Here is a 20,993-nt window from a genome sequence, read left to right on the forward strand (position 1 = left end):
AGCGTAAAACTTTGCGAGTTTCCAAAGCTGGAAACTTTGATCTCACCTCGCTGGGACCGCCCCGGCACCGCCCCGAGCCCGCCCCTGTCGCTATGGTAAAGATGGCGGAGGAAGGCGCTGTGGGGCGACGCGGGGAGCGGGCCGAGGAAGGGCCGGCGGAGCGCGGCCCCGGCGCGGCTTTCCATAAGTTCGTGCTCATGGAGGACCTGCTGGACAAGCTAAAGCTGCTGAGCTACGAGGAGGAGGCGCTGCGGCGCCACAACATGCGGCCTCTCTCCAGGTGCTGCTGGCCCGCGGCTCCTGCTGGCCCTGGCGGGCGGGCGGGGGGACGGAAATCCCTGCCAAGGAATCCCTGCCAGGGAATCCCTGCCGCTTCCGAGCATGGCAGCATGCCTGGCCCAAGGGAAAACCAGCTATTGTAAAGCTTCTCGTGGTAGCTGGAAGCTTTCAAAACGCGAAAGGCTGAGATGCGATAAGTAAATAGTTCCTTGACCATCCCTGCGCCCGGCAGGTACTGGATATCTGCACGCCAGGGTACCTGTGCAAGAAATAACTTTACCTATTCCCCAGGAAATAGCTCTGCCTAAATTCTAAGTTATTCTAAATAACTCCAAATGTCTTGAATATCAGAATAGCTTTTCATGGGGCATGTATATTTTTTTACCCTTTAACCCTTTACAAAGAGGGTCTTGGACCCGTTGTTGGTAAGGCTGGGGTTTTGTATCTGGTACATATTTGTTTCATATGAAATGTTTTGGGGGTTTTTTTTCCTTTCTTTTAATTATGGTGGGAGACAGGAAGCCTGAGAAACAGGACCCATGTGCTCCCAGTATCCATCTGCCCAAATAACTTTTAAACCTGTCTGTCAATTTCAGCCAGGCTCCACAGCAGGGTGGAAAGTTAAGGGTTATAGAATTAAGCTTTTTATAAGCAAAAGTGTGGTACGGGAGTCCAGGTTTTCCCTTTTTGAGAAGGAGGCTCAAGTATGAGTACAGTGGCTGTAAGTTGGTAAGTTTTAGCCTGCTCTTGGACCATTGGAATGTTTGGAGCAGGGCAGCACTCCTTTGTGCACCTTAGTGAGCAGCTGTGTCAGTACATTTCAGTATCCAGCGTGCATCTAATTTATACTCTAGTGGCAATAGCTGACTGTGGTCTGGTTTTATAGACTGAATTCTTGTTAGGTCCACATATTTGAATTTGGTGTGGTTCAAATCAGATCCAATTCTCATTGAAAGCACGGAGTACGTAAGGACAGGTGGAGGATCACTTCAGAACATGCTCCTGATCTGAGCTGAGTTTACGGGTGTAAACACCATCCTCTCCATCTCTTGAGGAAAGTGTGAAGGGGAGGTGATTTGGGGAACTTGGCAGCCAAGTCTGGTGTTGACTAAAAACTTACTCAAAGCTGGAAATAAGCCAGCTGAGTGTAGAAAACTTGCTCTTCTGTGGTTATGTGTGAAACTAGACATCCTGAATTTCATTCAGATGGGTTGCTCATTGAGAAAACTGTGTAAAGAAACTGCTCTGCAGCCTCTGCTTACCTATAAAGTTGTAGGAGCTCACCACACGTACCATTTTTGAACAGGCACTACTTTGCGCTGCCCACCAACCCCGGAGAGCAGTTCTTCATGTTCTGCACGCTCGCCGCTTGGCTGATCAGCAAGGCGGGACATCCCTTCGAGCAGCCGCAGGAGAGCGACGACCCCAACGCCGTGATTTCAAACGTGCTCTCGGAGCTGCGGTCCTTTGTGAGTGCCGCACGGGCCACACCTGCATTCCCTTGGAAATAGCAGCAGCCACACCCTGCTCGCCTGCCGGCTCTGCTCCCAGCACCTTTCCTACCTGTTTGTATTATGTTGCTTACTTAATTGGAAGTTTACATAGGCTGTACCTACTTGCTAATTTTTTTAGCACTACAAAAATGGTTTTATAAATGATTCCAGTTAGTTTTGCTCTACAGGCTGTAGAATGGATTAAGCCAGGCTTACCTTTTGCAGTGCCACATATGTTGCTCATTTATAGTAGCATCATTTTCACAGATTTTATCTGGAAGGTTTACGCAGTTTGTGGTCCTGCTCCTGCCAAAGCCAATGACTTAATTTGTAGTGCAGCTGGGAATAATGTTAAGGATGCTGTTCTCTAAAGGAGTTAAACTGTAACAAACTAATATGTTTATTCTGCATGACCGCAATTAATTAAAATACTTTATAAATAAGATCTGGAGCAAACAGGGCACTGTTGAAAAGTTGGTAGTTAAGTCTCACTACTTGAGTTTCTGTATAACTGTTCTTACCTTGCATTGTCACTTGTGGCTTCTGTCTCTTCTGCTCCCTGGGAGTATCCTCTTACCACGTGCTTAGAGATTTCTACACTGCATCTGTTCCTTGGCTTTGTCTGCTTTTCCTTCTGTTGCCTCACTGGGGCTGCATAGGAGAAGAATGGAAGTTGTCATCAATAAAATTTTCATACCCAAGGGACACTTTATTTTTAATGTACAGAAACTTATCTCCCTACAAGGAAATTTGGGTTGTTGGGCCATTAGTAAACAGTTTGTCTCTTTATTTTAGGGAAGGCCTGTGGATTTTCCTCCCTCAAAATTAAAGACAGGCTGCGGAGAGCAAGTGTGCTATGTTCTTGATTGTTTAGCTGAAGAAGCTTTGAAACACACTGGGTTTAGCTGGAAAAGGTACAGTATACTTCTAAGCATCTTCCCTTTTTCATTGTTTTCCAGCAAACAGATGTAAGTTGTAGTGGTAAAATAAAACATGGGAATGACTAAAAGCGTTTTACTTGACATTTCATGAGCTGGAAAATTCAACTAGGCTTGAAGCAGGACAGCCAATTAATTCCTAATGCAATTTCACACAACTGGCCTGTCACCAGCAAGGCTGAGTTTGGACCATTATAGACTTAGCTAATTAAGGTTTAACTGATGACTTTTTTTTTTGTTACTTCCCTACACATAACTCCTTGTTAATCTGATATTTGAGTTGAAACATTTAATATCCTTTTAGGCTCTATAAATCAATAATAAATTCCTGGAGTTGTGCACATTATGATCATGTTGCAAGTCAACTAGAGTAATTTTATTTAATCTGAAGGAAGTCTTAGGACAAACTAGATGACACGTAATCTCCAGTATATGAAAATGTCTTTAAAAGTGTTCTTTATTATTCTTTTCCTCTGATGGGTTTTGAAATTGATATAACAAAGTAATTTCTACATTGGAAATATTTTACTATTGCTTTTCTTTAGTATGCAAATTCCACTGTAGGCTGAAAATAAGCCTGTGGTGACTTACACTTGAATTTTAAGAGCTTAGATCAATAGAGAAAAACCCCAGAATTTACTTCCTACATGACTCTGTAGTGTGAATGTACTGTACTGCCTTTACTTTTAAGACAGTCTAAGATGAACAAGATTTTCAAGGTTGAGTGTATATTTATTTAAGTTGTGAAACACTAATCACTGTGTTCCACATCATCTGTTTTTCTCATGAAATGTTTTGTTTGCAGAGATATTTACATATTTTTGTGTTTAAAGGCTGTGCTGTTCTTTGCATTAATTTCAGGCCAGTATACCCAACAGAAGAGCCAGAAGAAGAAGAAATAACAGAAGATGATGCAGAATTAACACTTAGTAGACTGGAAGAGGATGTTGCAGTAGGTTTATTTGATTATATTAGTATTGGTCCACTACGAGGAAATTTTTATTCAATGTTCATTTTGTTTGACTTTGTTTAAGAAGTCTTTTTAATTAGCTGTTCAGGTTTTTTCCTGCAGCTCCATTCCTGCATTGTTAGATTCTCTTTTTGTTGCTTTTTAGGTAAGATTAACTCTTCAAGAAAGAGTGTATGGTCTTATGTGCAGTGGAATCTAACTATGCATTAAAAACACAGAGATTCAGAATTATTTATTTTCTACTGATAAATCTACTCGATGTTAAACTAAAGGGTTAAAATAGGAAAACAATCAGCTGTCTGCTCTTTTCTGTATCTTGTTAAGGTCTAAGCTGCTTAAATTGGGAAGTGGGGATGAAACAGTTAACTAAAGCACAGTTGAAATCCTTCAAAGAACCTCTGAGTTTGCTCTCAGGTATCGTCCTAGGCCATGATTTTCACAACCAATGTGTTCTGTTAGTTTTTTGGAATGTATGTGTGTTAATAAAACCACTGAGTTGTTATTTCTTTACTAGGTATTACATTACCAGGAAGTTTATGTCAAAAGGATACTCATTTGTTAGAGCTCCTAGTGGTGCTACAGGGATTAATTAAATGCCAATGTATTTTTTTTTTGCCCAGTCTGTTGTTGCTGCCAGTATATTGATATTAGCTGTGTCCATAACTGAATTAACAATATTTCCAGCAATTTATGCTAATTATGAAGTTCCTTGATTGTTCTTTGGTTTTGATTCTTTGGAATAAAACCAATGTGGCTGACAGAGACCAGCCTAGTTCTGTATATCTAGTGGAATGGGATAGCCTGTATTAGGTGGCTAGCAGTAGGCAGTGAGGCTGGATGTGCAAGGAAATCTGCACAGTTTGGTTTCTCAGTTTCTCAGTTCTGATAACCAGTCTTTTTGTTCCTCTGGTATGATTTTTTTAAATGCTGCACAAATGTGTATTGTCCATTTAACAAAATGTAGTCCCAATCTAGTCTTGATTTCTTGCAAGCATTCAGGGATCTTGGAGTCAAACATGCCAGAAGAAAATAGTGGTCCCTGTTAGTTAAAAACTGGGTAAAGTAGAGGAAAGAGGAATAAACTCCAAGGTTTTCACTGAGTCTTGAATAATTTTACTCTAAAGACGTGTGTTGCTGCAGCTTTTGTGATATGTTTAGAAAGGAGGTGGATGATAAAATTTCACTTTGAAAATTTTGGAAAAATTTTGTGGGAAAAGACATTTAAGAGGGGGACAAGGTGTGTAAGGTGAAGTGTAGGGGTGGTAAAATGGCAAATGAAATACAGAATAGATAAATGAAGGTTAATGCACAGAAAAAGCATCATTATTTACAGGTGATGGCTCTCAGCTGATTGTAGTCATGAAAGGAAGAAATTTTGAGGCCTTAACAGTTATAGAATACGTGAGCAGAGTGTGTGATCTCATGGGCAAGAAAAAAATCAATTACCTCAATTTCTGTTGTGTTATTCTGCATACTGAAGATCATTCTGTAACTCCAAATATATAGTGCCAACAAAATCTTGAAAACTCTGTTGAGGTCTGGTTGTGGTTTCGTTTTTGTTGTGATGGGGTTTTATTTTTAAGATAGAGCTTTAAAAAATACTTTTAAAAATACAATTATCATACAACAATTGATAATGGGCTGTTTGATGTCAAAGGCCTTAGGTTTAGGGTTTGGGGTTTGTTTGTTTGTACTGTGGTGCTCTGAAGGAAGTGTGGGGTAGCTTTGATCTTTAGCTTGTCCTAGGTATTATGTCTCTCCATAAGTTCCATATCATAAAATCTCCATGTCTTGTTTTATTCAGAAATATAGAACTTAATACTGTCTGGTTTTGGCTCCTGCAAAATAAAACTATGGGGAAAGATTGTGCATTACTTACTGAAGCCTTACTTTGAAACTTCTCTTCAGGAAGAAGAGTCAGACAATGAAGAAAATTATATTGACCTGAATGTTTTAAAGGCACAAACGTACAGATCAGTAAGTTGTTACCCATCAGTCCTCTCTTGAGAGATTTTTTACATTTATTAAATCTAGAATTACTTGTATAGTCTTTACTTGAAAAAACACCCCATCTGAAATTAATCAGATATTATGTAATAATATTATTTTGAAAGAACAATGTGCAGCCAGTTTCTAAACTGATATCACTGAAGGGCTGCTGGGAACATTTGCAAGAATTTTTTACAGAGACTTCTAGAGAAACATGCTATTAGTTTCATGAGTATATTTTAACTCTACATGCATGCAACATGTGTGAAATGTATTATTTCTTAATATATACATTTAATTGTTTCACTTGATGAGAAGATATACTCGTTTTAATTCTTTATGAATTCAAAGAGAACCATTAAACAAATCTGTTTAATCTGTAGTCTAGATCATTCTGGATATAAATATTTTTCTAATATTAACACCACAAGCCATTATAGTGATTTTTAACAGTTCTCATTGTGCATAACAATGATATTTTATGTATAAACTTTGTGGTTTTTACACAGAACATGAATGACACTGCAAAGCAAGAAGAGATTTTACAGTCCACAACAGATGCAGCAGAGTGGAATCTGGAAGTGGAACGTGTACTTCCACAGCTGAAAGTCACAGTCAGGACTGACAATAAGGTATGGAAGAATGAATTTGTCTGTGTACACATGGTGATTAAAATGTGATTTCAGTCAATGCTGTTTGCTTTCTGTTTGCAGTTGTTGTCTTTGGTCATGGAAAGACCTGTGAGTAATGGGCTCTCAATTGAACCTTTGTCAGTTACTTTGACCCTAGAAGCAATAATTTTCAGTAAGGTGCTTTTTCAGTATTACATTTTTTTCCCTGCTGATTACAAGGCACCTTATTTCTATATATTTATTCAGTGTGGATTCTTTTCAGTCCTCTGACATTTCCAATGTATTCACACTTCTAAAATATTTTATCCTCAGTTTAACAACTGTTAAAACATCTTCTTGAAGGACAGCTGATGGTCTTACCTTTCGCCTCTTCCATTTCTCAACCACATGAAAGGCTGATTGTATGGAATTCCTTTTGGTCAACTTTACATGACAGTAAAGTAGATCTGTACCCCAGTCTAGTCATCCTGAACTCTCCTTATGTTTAGTGAAAAAAGTGAGCACTTTTGCAACTGTTTTTGTTCACCATATCCTGGTAACTGTGTCAAGGGTGAAGGTCTTAGAACTGTGTATTTCTCTCCATAGTCTATCTCTAGGAGTCTAGAATGAGCAGCTTAAAAGTAGGCATCTTTGGCAAGTCCAAACCCAAATGCCAGGACCTTCTCCTGGCATTGCCATAAGCATTCTTTCTAGGAGCTTGTGTAGCACACACAGATCAGTGCAGTATTGAAATTGTTCATTTGCAGTGACCCAGGTAGCTGGGGTGTTGGAGCAATCTGTAGCAATACATTGCATATACATGAATACAATGAAAGATAATTATCTTGCCAAAAATAGGGGAAACCTTCAACTGTCTGCTGAGCTGCTTGCCTGTCTTACACCATACTGCATTTTTCTGTGTGAAGAATTGCCTGGCTCGACCCACTCTGCTGTGATCCTCAGTAAGCCCATCTGTTGCAGAGAACATGATGCTTGAGTCTCACAGTGAGGAATTAAAACTTAATAAAGAGATACATGAAAAATTAAAGCCACTGTAGGATGTGAGGTTTACTAGCTTCCAGCTTAATGCACCATCTCTTGACCTTAAGGAATATGTCAAAATGAGCATGAAAAGGGGATTATTCTTTTTCTGGCTTCTTTCAGAAATAATTGGAGAGAAGTGTTTGTCCTTTTTCCATTCTGCCAGAAAAACATCATATTCTGTTTTCTAAGCTGTGCATGTAAACATAGTACCAGGAGAGTATTAATGGTTTAATCAATGGCACTAGAAACTAGAATTTACTGGAAAGTCCTGGACAGAGGTGGGGATGAGTTGTGTGCCTGTTGTTTTTATTTAAACTCCAAAGTTTGGCAAATTGTGAACAATTGTCACCAGACCAATAAGAGCTCATGAGTCTCCTGCAAACCTGAAACAGAACATAAACACATTTTCTCTAGTGGCTCATTACCTGGTGTGCTGTGCCAATTCACAGCACTTTTCTCATCTCCCACCCCTGAGTCCATGTATGTTTCCTATGGTCTTGAAGCTGGAAATAATTTTCCCCCTTCTAATTGTATCCCATTATCAAAACCAAGTTTTGGTATTTCTGCCTCTTTCATTTCTCTCCATTCTTTTCCTGGTAACAGTAAGATCTAAAATAGAAGGGAAAGAACAGATAGACCAGAATTGATAGGTGTTGGGCATCAAAAGCACTCATTTTGTGTAAGAATAAGCTGAACTAGTGCAGCTACAATCAATATTTTTAGTATTTGTGCCCAGAGTGCTTTCTAGCAGAAATAGTTCCATGAAGATCAGACTCTAAAAAGCATAGCTACTGTGGTATCAGTGAGGATGTCTGTGTTTGTTTATGGATTTGAGTGTCACATGTGACATTTAGGAGATTTATAAATTGTGTCACATTGAGCCAGTGCCCCTGGCTATGAACATGGCAGTGGCAGGATGATACATGGCAATAGTATAAAAGAGAACTGTCCCTGCTTTGCATACCTTCTGTTGTTTAGTAATCAGAGAAGGATAAAAGTTGTACTTACCTGTGTTTTAATTTGTGATGTCTTTTTTTAGGATTGGAGGATTCATGTAGATCAAATGCATCAGCATAAGGATGCAATTGATTCTTCTTTGAAAGAAACCAGGGTATGTCTTTCATGTAGAGGATATTTTACTAATCCGTCAGCATTTTAATTTTCTCTTTTATTTGATATGTATTAAGAACTATTGACAATTTTATTGTGCTATTGCTGTAAAATTAAAAAGGGAAAGATACAATAATGATCATTAAGGGTGGTGCTGGTGGCAAAATACCTTGTGGACAGAGTTGTATGTGTGAGGATTAACAGGGGTATCTGAGTCCAGTAATTAATACATTACCATAAGTACATCCTGACTACGGAGCACAAAATAGAAAAATACAATCTGAAGCTTCTGTTAAAATCCCCAATATACTCTCAAATACTGTTGCTAGAGTAACTTGCTGACATTGACATTTGTAATTGATTGAGGAGGGGAGAGTGATGAAGCAGTAAAGACTGAAATACATGCAAAGGAGGTGGGCAAACCAGAACACATTTGGAATAATTTTTTGTAGGCTAAACACAGTATTTCTGTACTATTTTTCCCTCTCTCTGTAGGCTTCCATAGCCTTTCTTAACTACAGCACCATTTTGATACTCTTTGCATACTGTCTGTATACTGTCAACCCACAGAATGTGATTTTCTAGGGTTACCTTGACAAGCTCCATAATGAAATCAGCAGAACACTGGAGAAGATCAATAGCAGGGAAAAGTACATCAACAATCAGTTGGAGCACTTGGTTCAAGAATACCGTTCAGCACAAGCCTTGCTGAGTGAGGTATTGCTGATCTTTTGTTGTTGCCTTCTCCAGGATTAACTTGCTTATAAATGAAGGTAGAAGCAAAGATGACATAGAGTGAGCTATCTATGAATTCTGCTGTTGGATATAAAGCAGGGGAAATGTTGATTGGCTGTCAAATTATGTTCTTCCTAAGCTAAACTAGCAATTTTTATTCAACTATTCTGCAGGGGAAAATAGATGGTTTTGCCTGAGTATTATGTATAGCTATTGCCAGTCTTGAGCAGCTAGTAAATTGCTAGTTCTGCTTCCCCTGTGAAGTTCACACATCTGTCAGGAGGGGAAAAACTACAGTCTCAGTCCAGCATTCATCCCTTAGATTGAGTACTGGTGCTAACGTGCACAAAGCACTCTGATTGCTTCTTTGCTTCATTTAGTTTCTATGCCAATAGAGTGTTTTGTGAGAAGCTTTTTGATCCCCTGTTTAGGAGGCATTATACCCTGCCTTTTGGCAAGCTAGTTGTGGTCATGGTGACAATAATGCTGACAGAATTTGATCTCTGTACCTTTGTTTGCCTTGCTGTTAAGGTATCTTCTATACAGTAGTTTACTGTTGATGAAGTATTATTCTGGATTTCAGTATTCAATCCTTTTTGCATTATGGCAGATTTTCTTCATGTTTATTTCCTCATGTAAATTATTAGAAAACATAGTTCTTATCAAGTGTGTATTTGGATTATTTACTGCTTTACATTTTTGAATGATAGTCGTTGGAGGGGCTGATGTTTCAAGCCTGTCCTCATCTGTAAAACTCACTGGGGCTTTGTGGGAGAGTTTCTGGAACTGGATCATATGAGAGCAAGTCTTGAAGTTTTCTCTGAGCTATCTGCATACATCTTTTCAACTCTGTCATTACAGCAAAGACATGTTTCTTTCCAGGCTAAAGAGAAGTACCAGGAGAGAAGTGGAAGAGTAGCTGAAAAGATTAGAGTGCTTTCTGAGGTAAAACACATTTTATTTTAAAACAGTCTTCAGAGAGTTGGCATTTAGTGGTTGCAGTTTAATGAACCCAGTTATTTTTGATTCATGTTAAAGATTATTCTTTGTTTGGAGTAGGTGTCCAAGAATTAGAGGGGATTAATAAATCATGCCCATAAATTCTTTGGAAGAAGAAAAGTTTAACTCTTATTTTTATTTAAAATTAACCATTTGAAATTTTTATCTTCCAGGCACTTAAAAGCAATATTTGATTAAATAGTAATTTTTTTCCATACATCATATTATCTTATTACCTAAATCTGGTTTTCTGTTGCAGATTTTCTTTTTCCTTTATATTGGTGCTTTGCCAAATTTTAACAAACATCTCCTGTCTCCTGCCTCCCCATGTTGAGTGTTGCATAGCATTTCATTTAGAATTACAGCCCAATTTCCAAATACTTCAACTCTTTATCCAATTCAGAAATTTTTTAAATGGCTCTGTTTTGGTTTTAGAAACCAACTTTATTTATTAGACAATAAAGTCTCAGGAATAGTTGCATAAAATAGGTCACACAATAAGAATGTGTTAGAAATTGTACAAGTTTGAGATGTTTTAGAACAGAATGGAACAGTTGACTTGGAAGGGACCTATAGTGATCACCATGTGCAGCTGCAGTAGGTAATACAGCAGTATAATGTGAATTTTCTAGCAAAGATTTCTGAATGTATGAATTCTGCAGAATTTGAGCTATTTTATTTTCAAGGACATTAGTCTGACAAAGTGTTTTGTGATGACTTCAGATTTACAGTGTGTGCTTTGGGAGCTGACTGACTGATAAGTAATGGTGAATATGTTACTAGCTGGCATTCTTCTAACCACTTGTGTGCAGTGGCACATGTCTGAGGTAAACCAGATACATTGGATGTTAGAACTGATCTGTTTTCAGGCATGTAATCAGACCTCAGCCCACCTGGCAATACCATTACCACTGCAGGCATCCAGTAACAATGCAGCAGTGATTCCTTTTTCTTGCTGAAAAGGCTTACTGAGGCCTTAAGGAAGGGCTATTTTCACATTATAGACAAGAATACTGGATAATTACCTTGGCTATACTTTAGAATCATACATTGGCTTTTCTGCATTGTCTGCAAAGGCAAACTGGTTGCTAGACAGTGTTGAAATGCACTTTTGTTCTTCTTATGTGGATTTTACATATCTGTACCTGTGCCAGTGCCAGCACCTTCTTTTGCTGCAGTGCTGATTCTCGGGTTTACAGTGTGACATGCTGAAGTCCTGATGCTTGGGCATCAGAAAGGCAGTGAGCATGATTATTTGATGAATCTTGATCTGTAGGGCTATTGGTTCCTTTGTTCTTCCATCCAGTGTCACATTGAAACACATTGTTGTTATTGGGGATGCATAGATTTTCAGTAACACCATGGTGTTTGGTCAAATTGTCACCCTTTTTCTGTAATTTTTTACAACATTAATTTAGTTAAATTAAAAATTTCTGAATGTTTGAAGAATTGTTCTTCTTTATCTAAAAAGTAAGAGATTAATTTTTTAATAAAAGCAGTTATTCACCAGAGACTTTTAAAGTTAGATATTCATCTGGCTTAATTAAGAAAAAAAAAATCTATTTTAAGGTTACAGAAGCATTAGAGAAAGTAAAGCAGGAAACAGAAGAGAAAGAAAGCAGTATGACTGATGGTGGTGAGTACATTTCTGCTTTCAGACAACACACCCTTTATTCTTGGTGACAATTTCATTATATGTACCTTATTAAAATAAGAATAAGAGCAATTACAAGGAGCAAAATCATATTAGTGGGAAGGGAGGGATTAGAAACAAAATATAGGGCACAAAACATTTTAATAGCTTTTCACAGGTAAGATTTTCACACCCTGCTGAAGGTGTCTTCAGTTCTCTATCAAACCTCAAGTCAGGTATGGGGATAAGGCTTTCAGTTGAGCAAAACACATCATTGAAAAACCTGTCTTAATGTTGATGCACATTTTTATGAAGCTCTTAGATGTCAAGAAGACAGCAAAATTGTCATTGCCTATTTCTGTCTTTAAAGTGTTTTGCATATTAAAAATTATGTATCGGTACAATCATGTCTTTGGAGTAGAGCACCCTTTTGTTCATTCAACCCTTCATTTTTAAGGAGTGAATTACAGCAAACAATGCCTTTGTGTTAGGTGGCTGACAGAGTTTTACTGTTTATCTTTTTTTGGACAGCTCCTCTTGTGAGGATTAAACAGGCCTTAACAAAATTGAGGCAAGAAACCATTCAGATGGACATACAGATTGGTGTAATGGAACACACATTGCTCCAGTCAAAGCTGAAAGAGAAATCCAATATGACTAGAGATATGCATGCAACAGTGATTCCAGAAGCCACAGTAGATGACTATTAAAATTGCTTGGACTTGGTTTGCCCAAAATGCAATTTTTTACCATTTGCTTTTTTGTGAGCTCAGAGGTTTTGTTTTTGTTGGGGTAGGAGGATGGTTTTTTGGGTTTTTTTTCATGTTCCTTTTGAACAAGATACTTGTTAAAAGTTGCACTTTTAAAGAAGTAGCATGCACACTTTAGACTCTAGAGGGAGCCATGTTTAGTTCTGTGCTCTTAAGATTTACTGCATATTTCTTCCAAATATACTAATAAATTCTTGTTACTGAAGATGTCTTTATTTCTTTGGAAAATGTTACGTTGTGTGAAAGTCTGTAGAGTGATGCTGACAGCCTGTAATCTTGATACTCTGCAGTACTGAAAGGAAATTGCTTGCAAAGGATTTGAAATGAAGGTAAAACATCTGACATTGCCACTGACATACATTTAGATAAAGTGTTTGAAGATACTGAAATAATACAGCATTACCTTTTCTAACAGACTGGGTCAAAACTGGTATCAACTGCAAGACTCCTTTAACAGTACCAAAATCTATATAAGACCAAAGAGGGTGAAAAGTATTGTTTGGAAATTACTCTTGGCTTTCTCATTTTTTTCATGTGCCATCATTGTTTCAGAATCACTTTATATTAGCATTCGGTCAAATGCTGCTTTCATTTATAGTATTTAGAAGAGCTCTGTGGACATAATGTGGATTATTCTTGTTTTCTGTTCTTGTGTCAGAACACCCACTTTTGATTTCTGTGAAGGAAAAATGTTGCCAAATCTAGTTGAGTAATACAGAATGAGAAGAAAAATGTAGGAGGAAGGGGTTGGGAATGTAATGGCAACAGGGAGCTTGCTTTGTCTTAGTAAATGTGTAGGTAGGGAGTGATTCTAGATGTTAGTGGTAATGAAGGAGTATGGAGCAAAGAAATAACCTTATTAAAGTACTAGTACATCCTTTTGGTTCTGGTTGGTTATGAGCCATGAACAATGTTAGTACAATTCCAGTGGCATTAAAATCTTTGCCTAATTTCTGCAGGCTCTGTCATTCATCTCTCACTTAAAGGTGAGCAGTATTTTGCAGAATCAGTGGATCAGTTCTGTGTCTGAAAGTCAAGATACTTGACACAGTCAGTACTATAAGCCAGTGCAAGGTTGTTGTGTTTCAGTATTTGATTTGCCAAAAAGAAAAAGCCCTAAACCTATTGGATTTTAATAAGTGAAAGCTATCTGTAAATGTCGACTATTGCAATTTACCTGTGCAAGCTACTGCTGAAAATCTCTATGAATCACTCTGGAAATTGGTTTCCAGCTCCTTTTGCTGCCTACCTCTATCCTCCCACATTCAGCTGAAATTAGAAAAGTTATTATTCATGTTCCCTTTGTTAGGTGCTGTTGCTACTGCATATTTACTTTAACAGTGGCTTTACTTCAACTTAAGATAAAGCAACTCCCTTTTGCATTGCCTGCAAAGCAGCTCACTGACACTTTTGGATTGCAATGTTGTGTTGTATAAATGCTGTTTATGTAAATGCTTTCCTCAAAAAAACTCCTCCTTCATGCTGATATAATACACAAGATTAATCAAAACCTTTCCTTATGAACTGAGCCTCTTATTCTATTAGCAGTGAATCTGTTATGACAAACATGGCTGAAAACCCCCTAATGTGACAAAAATCTCCAGAAGAAAAACCTCCTTTGTGCCAAAGTAATTCTAACTATTGTGCTAATCATCTGGAATTGATTATTTTTAATGGGACTGTCTGAAACTGCCTTCATTTAAGTAGAACACTTCTGTTGTTATCTCAATGAGTGATACATGGCCTTTAATTGTCATCTAGCAAAGAGTGGTATTTGCCCCTTGAGACAGTAAAAGCACTTGACCCTGCTTTGAAAACAGCCTTACTGATTCAGCAAGTGGCCACACCACCTTCCTTAAAAGCAGAGGGGAGCAGTGAGGGCTGCCATCAGCAGCCTGAAAGGCCCTTCTAGAGAAGCAAGGATCCGTGTAATTATTCCACTGCTGAATCAGTGCAGGAAGCAGAAGCCACATTAAAATTAAATCACTTGGTTCACATTACTTCCTGCACTGCTCATTATCTATGCAGTGTCAGAACAGAAGACCAACAAAACAAAGATGTCCCTAAGTTAGTAGGATGCATCTAAAGCTGTTCTAAAAAAAGAGTCTCTCTTCATCTGGAGAGGATTTAGGAAAGCAGGACTATTCACAAGAGTTAACCTTTGTATCCAGCTGTCTTCTTCCAAGGTCTCTTAACATTTTCAGTTCTCGGGAACATCAGCATGGATGCAAAGTGTCACTGTCAGATTTTACGAGAAGCCAAGTAGAAGCAGCCTGTAGACAGACCCAGAAATCGTGCAGAGAGAAAGAAGGAGCTTCCTTTGCTCACCTGGGCTAGGGAAGCCATGGGTTTTGTCTTTGCTGTGAGGATTGCAATAGTTCAGTCTTGTATGTGGCCCTGGTATGAGCTGGCACTTGGCTCTTGGAAACATTGTTGAGGAAGGCTCATCATTAGCCAGCTCACTCTCTTGCGTGTACTCCTCAAAGTTCCAGGAAAGGAACACTTGCAGCATATTACTTCTTAGGGTTTCTTCAGCTCTGAAGTATCTCTGAGCCTCATGACATGACCCAATGTCTTATTTCCCTGTCTTTTGTCTAGGCTAGGATGTAAGTGCCTGCTGGGAACTGAAAATAGCCTTAGTGCTAGGTACTCTAGTAGAGGTGCTGTTTATAGGTCATTTAGGATATTTGAGACTGATTACATTCATTACCCTTTAATAAATATAGTACCCCGCTCCCCATTCTCTTCTAATGTCAGCAGATAGCAGGAATTGTGCTGATAAAATGTGCAAAGGACTGCTTTTTTACCTTTTAATCCATTTCTCTCACAGACTACCTCCTTTAGACTTGGTGACTTAACACTGGAATTGCAAGAGTTTAAATGTGGCTTTCAATCATAGGCTGACAATTTATTGTTTCAGCACTGAGAGACATTAATCATTTGAATTTATATTGTTGAGTGCTGTGCAGGAAGCTGAATGAGTTCACATGAGTTTGAGAAATGACTGTTATAAACAACTCACAGATCTGGTCAAACTATTCTCACTCCTGTCTGCTGATGGCGTTAAAGACCTTCCCCTCTTCACCTACCCAAAAGAGGAACTTCAGGGAAATTTTTTTCTTGAAAAAGGGAAAACCTTTATGTCCACCTACTATTAAACTTTTTTTTTTTTTTTCTCTACAGCTCTACTGTGAGCTACAACATACCAAAAAAAAAATCACTATAATGCTAATTGTAAGTTACAGTAAGAGCAAGTAAGTCATCTGTGCATGACCTATAAAAAAAACTAAGCACAAATGAAGAGCCTGTGTGTGAACATTTCCAGCTTCTCCACTCTTTGAATTTTGCATCCAAATTTTGCACCCTGGGCTCCTGTCCAAGTTTGACAAATGTTAATTAGCAAAAGAAGGAGTTGGTTGATGCTGCGCTGGCCGTGTGCCCGCGCAGGGCTGTCAATGCTGCAGTGTGCCCCCGGGGCAGCTGCACAGGCCGGCCTCTCCCGGGGCTGGAACCAGCAGCACAGCAACATGCCTGTGAAAACCCTGCCCTACTTCCTGCAGCTCCACTGCTTGCCATTGGCTTTAGGAAGTAGTTGGGTGATACCTGGCAAAGGCATCAAACAAAGCTCGGGAAAAGTTAATCAGTACCTGCGACGTTAAAGTAAACAGAATATGAGTACTGGCTTTTCTGCATGAATACTGCTCATAGGTAGGGACTTTCCACAGAAGGCATGGAGATAGCAAAGGTTTTTTTCATCTGCCATTTCCTCCTTTCAATATATTTTTCATTCAGCAAGTGCCATTACCAGGGCTTTCTCGTGTGTTAGCTAATACTTAGCTGTTGCTGCAGGGCTTGGTGTTGCTGGAAATGTCTTTCAGCCTCCTAGTAACAGCCCACACAACACTGGAATGAGCAGGGTTGAGAGCTTTTTATTGAGAGTAAGTAACGATTTGAATAATGCTAGTCTTTCACTTACTGCCTAGTTTTACTCCGTTCTTTTTTCACTCCTGGTCTTAGTAATTAGGATTAGCTGTATTCCAGCACTCCATCCCAGAAGTAGCTGAGATGCTCACATGCATCTTGTTCTAAAAATCAACAGAGGTGAATATTGTAAGGTCAGAAGGACAGAATAATTATTTCTAATAATATTACTCTTGATAACACACTAATTGAAATTATTAATTCAAAAATATTTTCTTGTTTCTGTGGTTTTCAAAGGATGACAACATTTCAAATGACACCTTAGTGTTATTCAATAGTAACACAAAGAATTAAACTGTGTAGTGTAGACATCTCCTGGACAAAAAGTTTCCTATCCCTTCTCTAGCTTTAGGGCAGAAGTTTGTTGTTGTATCTTGGCACAGGGGATCTTGTAAGGTTTTAGGGAGTTCTCCCTATCCTTCTTCAGTGTGGCTTGTCCATGAGCATTTTGCCTCCATTTCCCTACATTTGAGAAAGGATACTAGCCAATAGTCGGACCAAAAGGGAGAGGCTGTTTGTCAAATTTTCCTGGAAACTAGTGCCAAAAAAATGGTGCAGAAGGTTTCAAAAGGTTTGACAGCATCTGTTGAACATTATTTCCTTTTTTACAAGAGGTGCACAAGTTCCTGGTATGACGGCAGGAAGAATTTCTGCCAAGTTTATCACATGCTGTCTTGCAACAGTAATAACAACGAAAACTGATCTTAAAAGTGTCACTCATTAATTTTGTACTAATTTGTCCAGCAGCCATTTAATTACAGCTATCTGTAGAGTGCCTGTAAACTCAAGCAAAACATTCCTGAAGATTTTCATCATCTTCAGCTATGTAATATTGACAACAAAGAATACAAAATACTTTTCTGAGATTTTCCTGGAACAGAAGAGCATACTCTAGGTGTGGCAAGGTGTGGCAGGTTTGGAGGGTTTCTTCTATAAGTAATCCAGTATGCTGACTTTTGCTTGAATAAGGACATACCAGTTAGGGTGTGGGGGTTTGTGAGAGCTCTTATCGAAAAAAGGAATTGCAGGTAACTGTGTTAAAGAAGAGAAACAACTAAAAGCCAGCTCAGTTTTCTCTCAGTTGTGAACAGGATTGAAATACAGGTAACAAATTCATATGGGTAGAATGAAAGAGCTTCCTTTGAAAAGCTCTTCCATACTATCTTGGCTTCAATGTACAAAACATGTCTTCACTTAGGTATATTCCATTTGTTGCTTCTAGTTGATCTGCATCTCTCTGAAGTGCAGAGAAGTTTGACAACATGACCTGAATGTAACGGATGTTGTCAGTCCAACTGAGATCTGCTAAGCTGGGTGTAGCTGATTTGGTTTGTCTCTGTATAGTGCCACCTCTGAGCAGCCACTGCTGACACCGATGCAGTGTGGGTGCCAGGAGATGAGAGGCAGGAAGCTGGTCCCATTTCCTGTCAGCAAAACCACAGTTTCTACTGTGCTTCTCTCCTGTAGAAGGCTGGACACATTGAATTTGCTAGTGCAGCTACAAACAGAGGGAAGGTGAACACCATGGTGCTTGTCACCTTTCTAAAAGCAGCTAATCAAAACTCAGCATCCCATTGATTGTTCTAATCAGGGGGAGGAGGAAGTGGTGAAGAAGCCAAGTGGTAACTTTTGGCCTAGAATGAATCAAATAAACAGCAGAAAATAAAACAGAATCTGCTCACAAATTCAAGTATTTTTATTGAGTTGATCTCTTTACTAGTTTTTGGGGTCAGGCTTTTGAGTAAGGATGGGCTTTCCTATCTCACCTGTGTTTTTCCAGTTCTTCACCACTTCTCTCTTTTCGATATGGAATAACCTTTATGCCTGAAGCCTCAGAATTTAGCCTGGATCATTTATCTTTGTCTGGTGGACAGACATTTTTATGTTGCACCTTTCAAAATCACCTGCTTCTGCAAAAATACTTCCTTTTTATCTGCACCACAAAGAGTTGTATTGATACCCAGAGTTTCAAAGCAGTTTAACTTGACCTTTACCATCATAAGGTTTGGCTAGGAGGAGCAAAGCTTTCATTTGTGAAGAACAGCAGTTCTGTTCAGTGGTGGAAGAAAAGAAGAAACAGAAGAAGATATGGCCAGACAATGTATGTTCTAGAAGGCTGTAATATTCCCTACAGGACTCAGATTTTTATCCTGTGCCAGTATATTGTGTCTCTAAACACCCGAATTTGCCATTCCTGATTTTAGCAGAGTGACCCCAGCATAAAGCTTGAAGAATAGAGCAGTGAGCAAGATGCATGGCCTACAGAAAGATCTTTCAGTGCTCAACAGTAACTAAATCTGCATTTGAGATGAAACATGTAATTTATTTTTTAGAGACTCAGAATACAAAATACCAGTTTATCAGTGTGAGAGACCTTCTGACAAGCAGCGGATAAAGCTTGACTGTGATGCAGAAAATGCAATAGCAGTAGAGCATTATTAAGTCTTCTTATGACAATCCATCCTATATTTCATTCCAGAAAATGCTGATAGCTCCTTTTCTCCGTGTCTTAAGTGTGCCAGCTCTATTATACAGATCCCAATCTTTAAACCATGCTTTGGCAAATGTATCCTTTGTGGCACTTGTGTGATCCATTATGCTTTACTCAGTGCCATGACTGTTTACAATACACCACAGTCTTCCCCTGCGTGAAGACACATTTATTACAGACAATGGTGCCAGTGCTGATCTGTTCTTATTGGCCATTTCAAAACAAAAGCCAGACAAAAAGGCATCTGTTTTCAGTGGCTGGTCAGGTTAGTACTGGAAGTCTCTTCTTGGTGCTTTTCACCCTATGTTGGAATACATCTGCCAGTGCTCAGGGGCTCCTTTCACCGAGGGCCACCTCCCTAGAAGAGCTGCTGTGGACTCAGGTTAATTCTAGCACTGACCTGCCTTTCACAAGCTGTTCAAGCAAATCTTCACACTGAGTCATTAGAGCCCTACAAATGGTATACAGTTAAAACATCCAAGAGTGTCAAAATGAGTCATATTTTCAAGTGACAATTGCTATTTTGAGTGACTGTTTTGCATTACACTTACCAGGACATGCAGGAAACAACAGTGTTTAAGTTTTCCTGTTGCTTGTGGTTCCTAGCACATGACTAGCCAGGGCAGTTATATCACTAAGCCACACCTTGCTCTTATCCAGAAGTCATATTCCCAGGCATATATGCCACCTTATCAGAAGGAAGTGACTCTGGACTTCTACATAAAGTTGTTTCAGGCAAAGCAGGATGTTGTTTTCAGTGGCCAGCCTGACTTGCAGACACTATACCCTCTGCCTTGAAGAGAGCTGAAAATGGAACTACAGGTATCTGCAACAGTACCAGCATGCAGAGGGAGGAAAGGCAAAGTTCAGGACATGGTAGTAATCACCATTCCCATGTACTACGGACTTGGAAGACAAAGCTGGGGAACACAAAAAAACAATTGGACCTGCCCATGCAGAGAAACAATTCCAAAAAGGAAATGGTAAGGCTGAAACATCAGTAGGTGGAGGAGCATGTTTCTGTCATGCAGAGGGGCAGAACAGATTTCTGCACTTGCAGAGAAAAGCCAGCAAGGAAGAAAATAGCACTGGAATGAGCATATATGTTATGAGAGTGAAAAGTGAGAGAAAAACACAAAATAAGAAAAAGGTGCAGCTCATTCAAAGAGGTTAAAAAGAGGTATTGAGGGTGAGGAGAACAGACATAAGAAATGGAACTCCTCTACAGCTTTAATGTAAGCTAATACAAGTCACTGGACATTCCCACCAGCTATGCACACACACAAACACCCCAAACAAACAAACAAACAAACAAACAAACCTGTTTGCCACTGCTAACTTTGGTGTCCAAAAGCCACAAGAAGAAATTAAATAAGGAGAGGAGAAAAGCCAGGAGGGAGTTAAAAGGTTAGGTGAGGACAAGAGTCTAAGCCACTTCAGAAACAGATACACAAGCAAAGGAAATTCTAAACGGAAGAAGATGAAGGGGGGAGGAGGAGTAAGACAGAAACCAGTGAGCTGAGTATGCGAGAATAGTGCTGGTTTCCACATAAAACTCCTTTGTTAGTAGCTCTTCCAGTTCTGGTCTCTGAATAGCTGGAGCAGTTCCCACTGTTCTGCAGGCAGATACTGCATTATTTGCTGCAGCCACAATGAAACAGTTAAGCATGGTGTAAACTCTTGCAGTAGTACAAGCAAGGCCCTGCCCGTAACAGCTACAAGCCTTGTTTGGCTGCAGCCTCGAGGAGAAGGGGGGAATTTTTAAAGTAACCCTTTCCAGGGCACTGTTTTTGCTTTTGCTTTTCTTTCTTTTTTTTTTTTTTTTTTTTCTCTATGGAGATAAGCTGCATTTAACTGCTGCTAGTTGGTAGATAAACAGGATTAATTATTTAATGTTTTGTGCTTGGTATAATTTTCACAATTAATAGGGAAGCTTGAAACAAAACTGAA

General features: G+C 39.1%; 1 protein-coding gene and 1 long non-coding RNA gene across 2 annotated transcripts; one reads left to right on the forward strand and one right to left on the reverse strand.

Annotated features, from left to right (window-relative positions):
* Window positions 1-65: 65 nt before the first annotated feature.
* Window positions 66-12,776, forward strand: IFT57 (intraflagellar transport 57). Its single transcript, XM_079318539.1, has 11 exons — window positions 66-280; window positions 1,586-1,748; window positions 2,568-2,686; window positions 3,572-3,662; window positions 5,589-5,657; window positions 6,179-6,301; window positions 8,364-8,435; window positions 9,020-9,151; window positions 10,052-10,114; window positions 11,738-11,804; window positions 12,333-12,776. Exons 1-11 carry the CDS (start codon window positions 93-95, stop codon window positions 12,509-12,511), a joined length of 1,266 nt encoding a protein of 421 aa, XP_079174665.1. The 5' UTR covers window positions 66-92; the 3' UTR covers window positions 12,512-12,776.
* On the reverse strand, window positions 1,777-8,474 carry LOC306808332. Its single transcript, XR_013775970.1, has 3 exons — window positions 8,333-8,474; window positions 2,294-2,423; window positions 1,777-2,078 (listed from the first exon to the last, which is right to left on the reverse strand). It is a non-coding gene; the product is annotated as an uncharacterized lncRNA (long non-coding RNA).
* Window positions 12,777-20,993: the final 8,217 nt, after the last annotated feature.

Source organism: Erithacus rubecula (assembly GCF_903797595.1).
Source record: "Erithacus rubecula genome assembly, chromosome: 1".
In the NCBI taxonomy this organism is placed as follows: Eukaryota; Metazoa; Chordata; class Aves; order Passeriformes; family Muscicapidae; genus Erithacus; species Erithacus rubecula.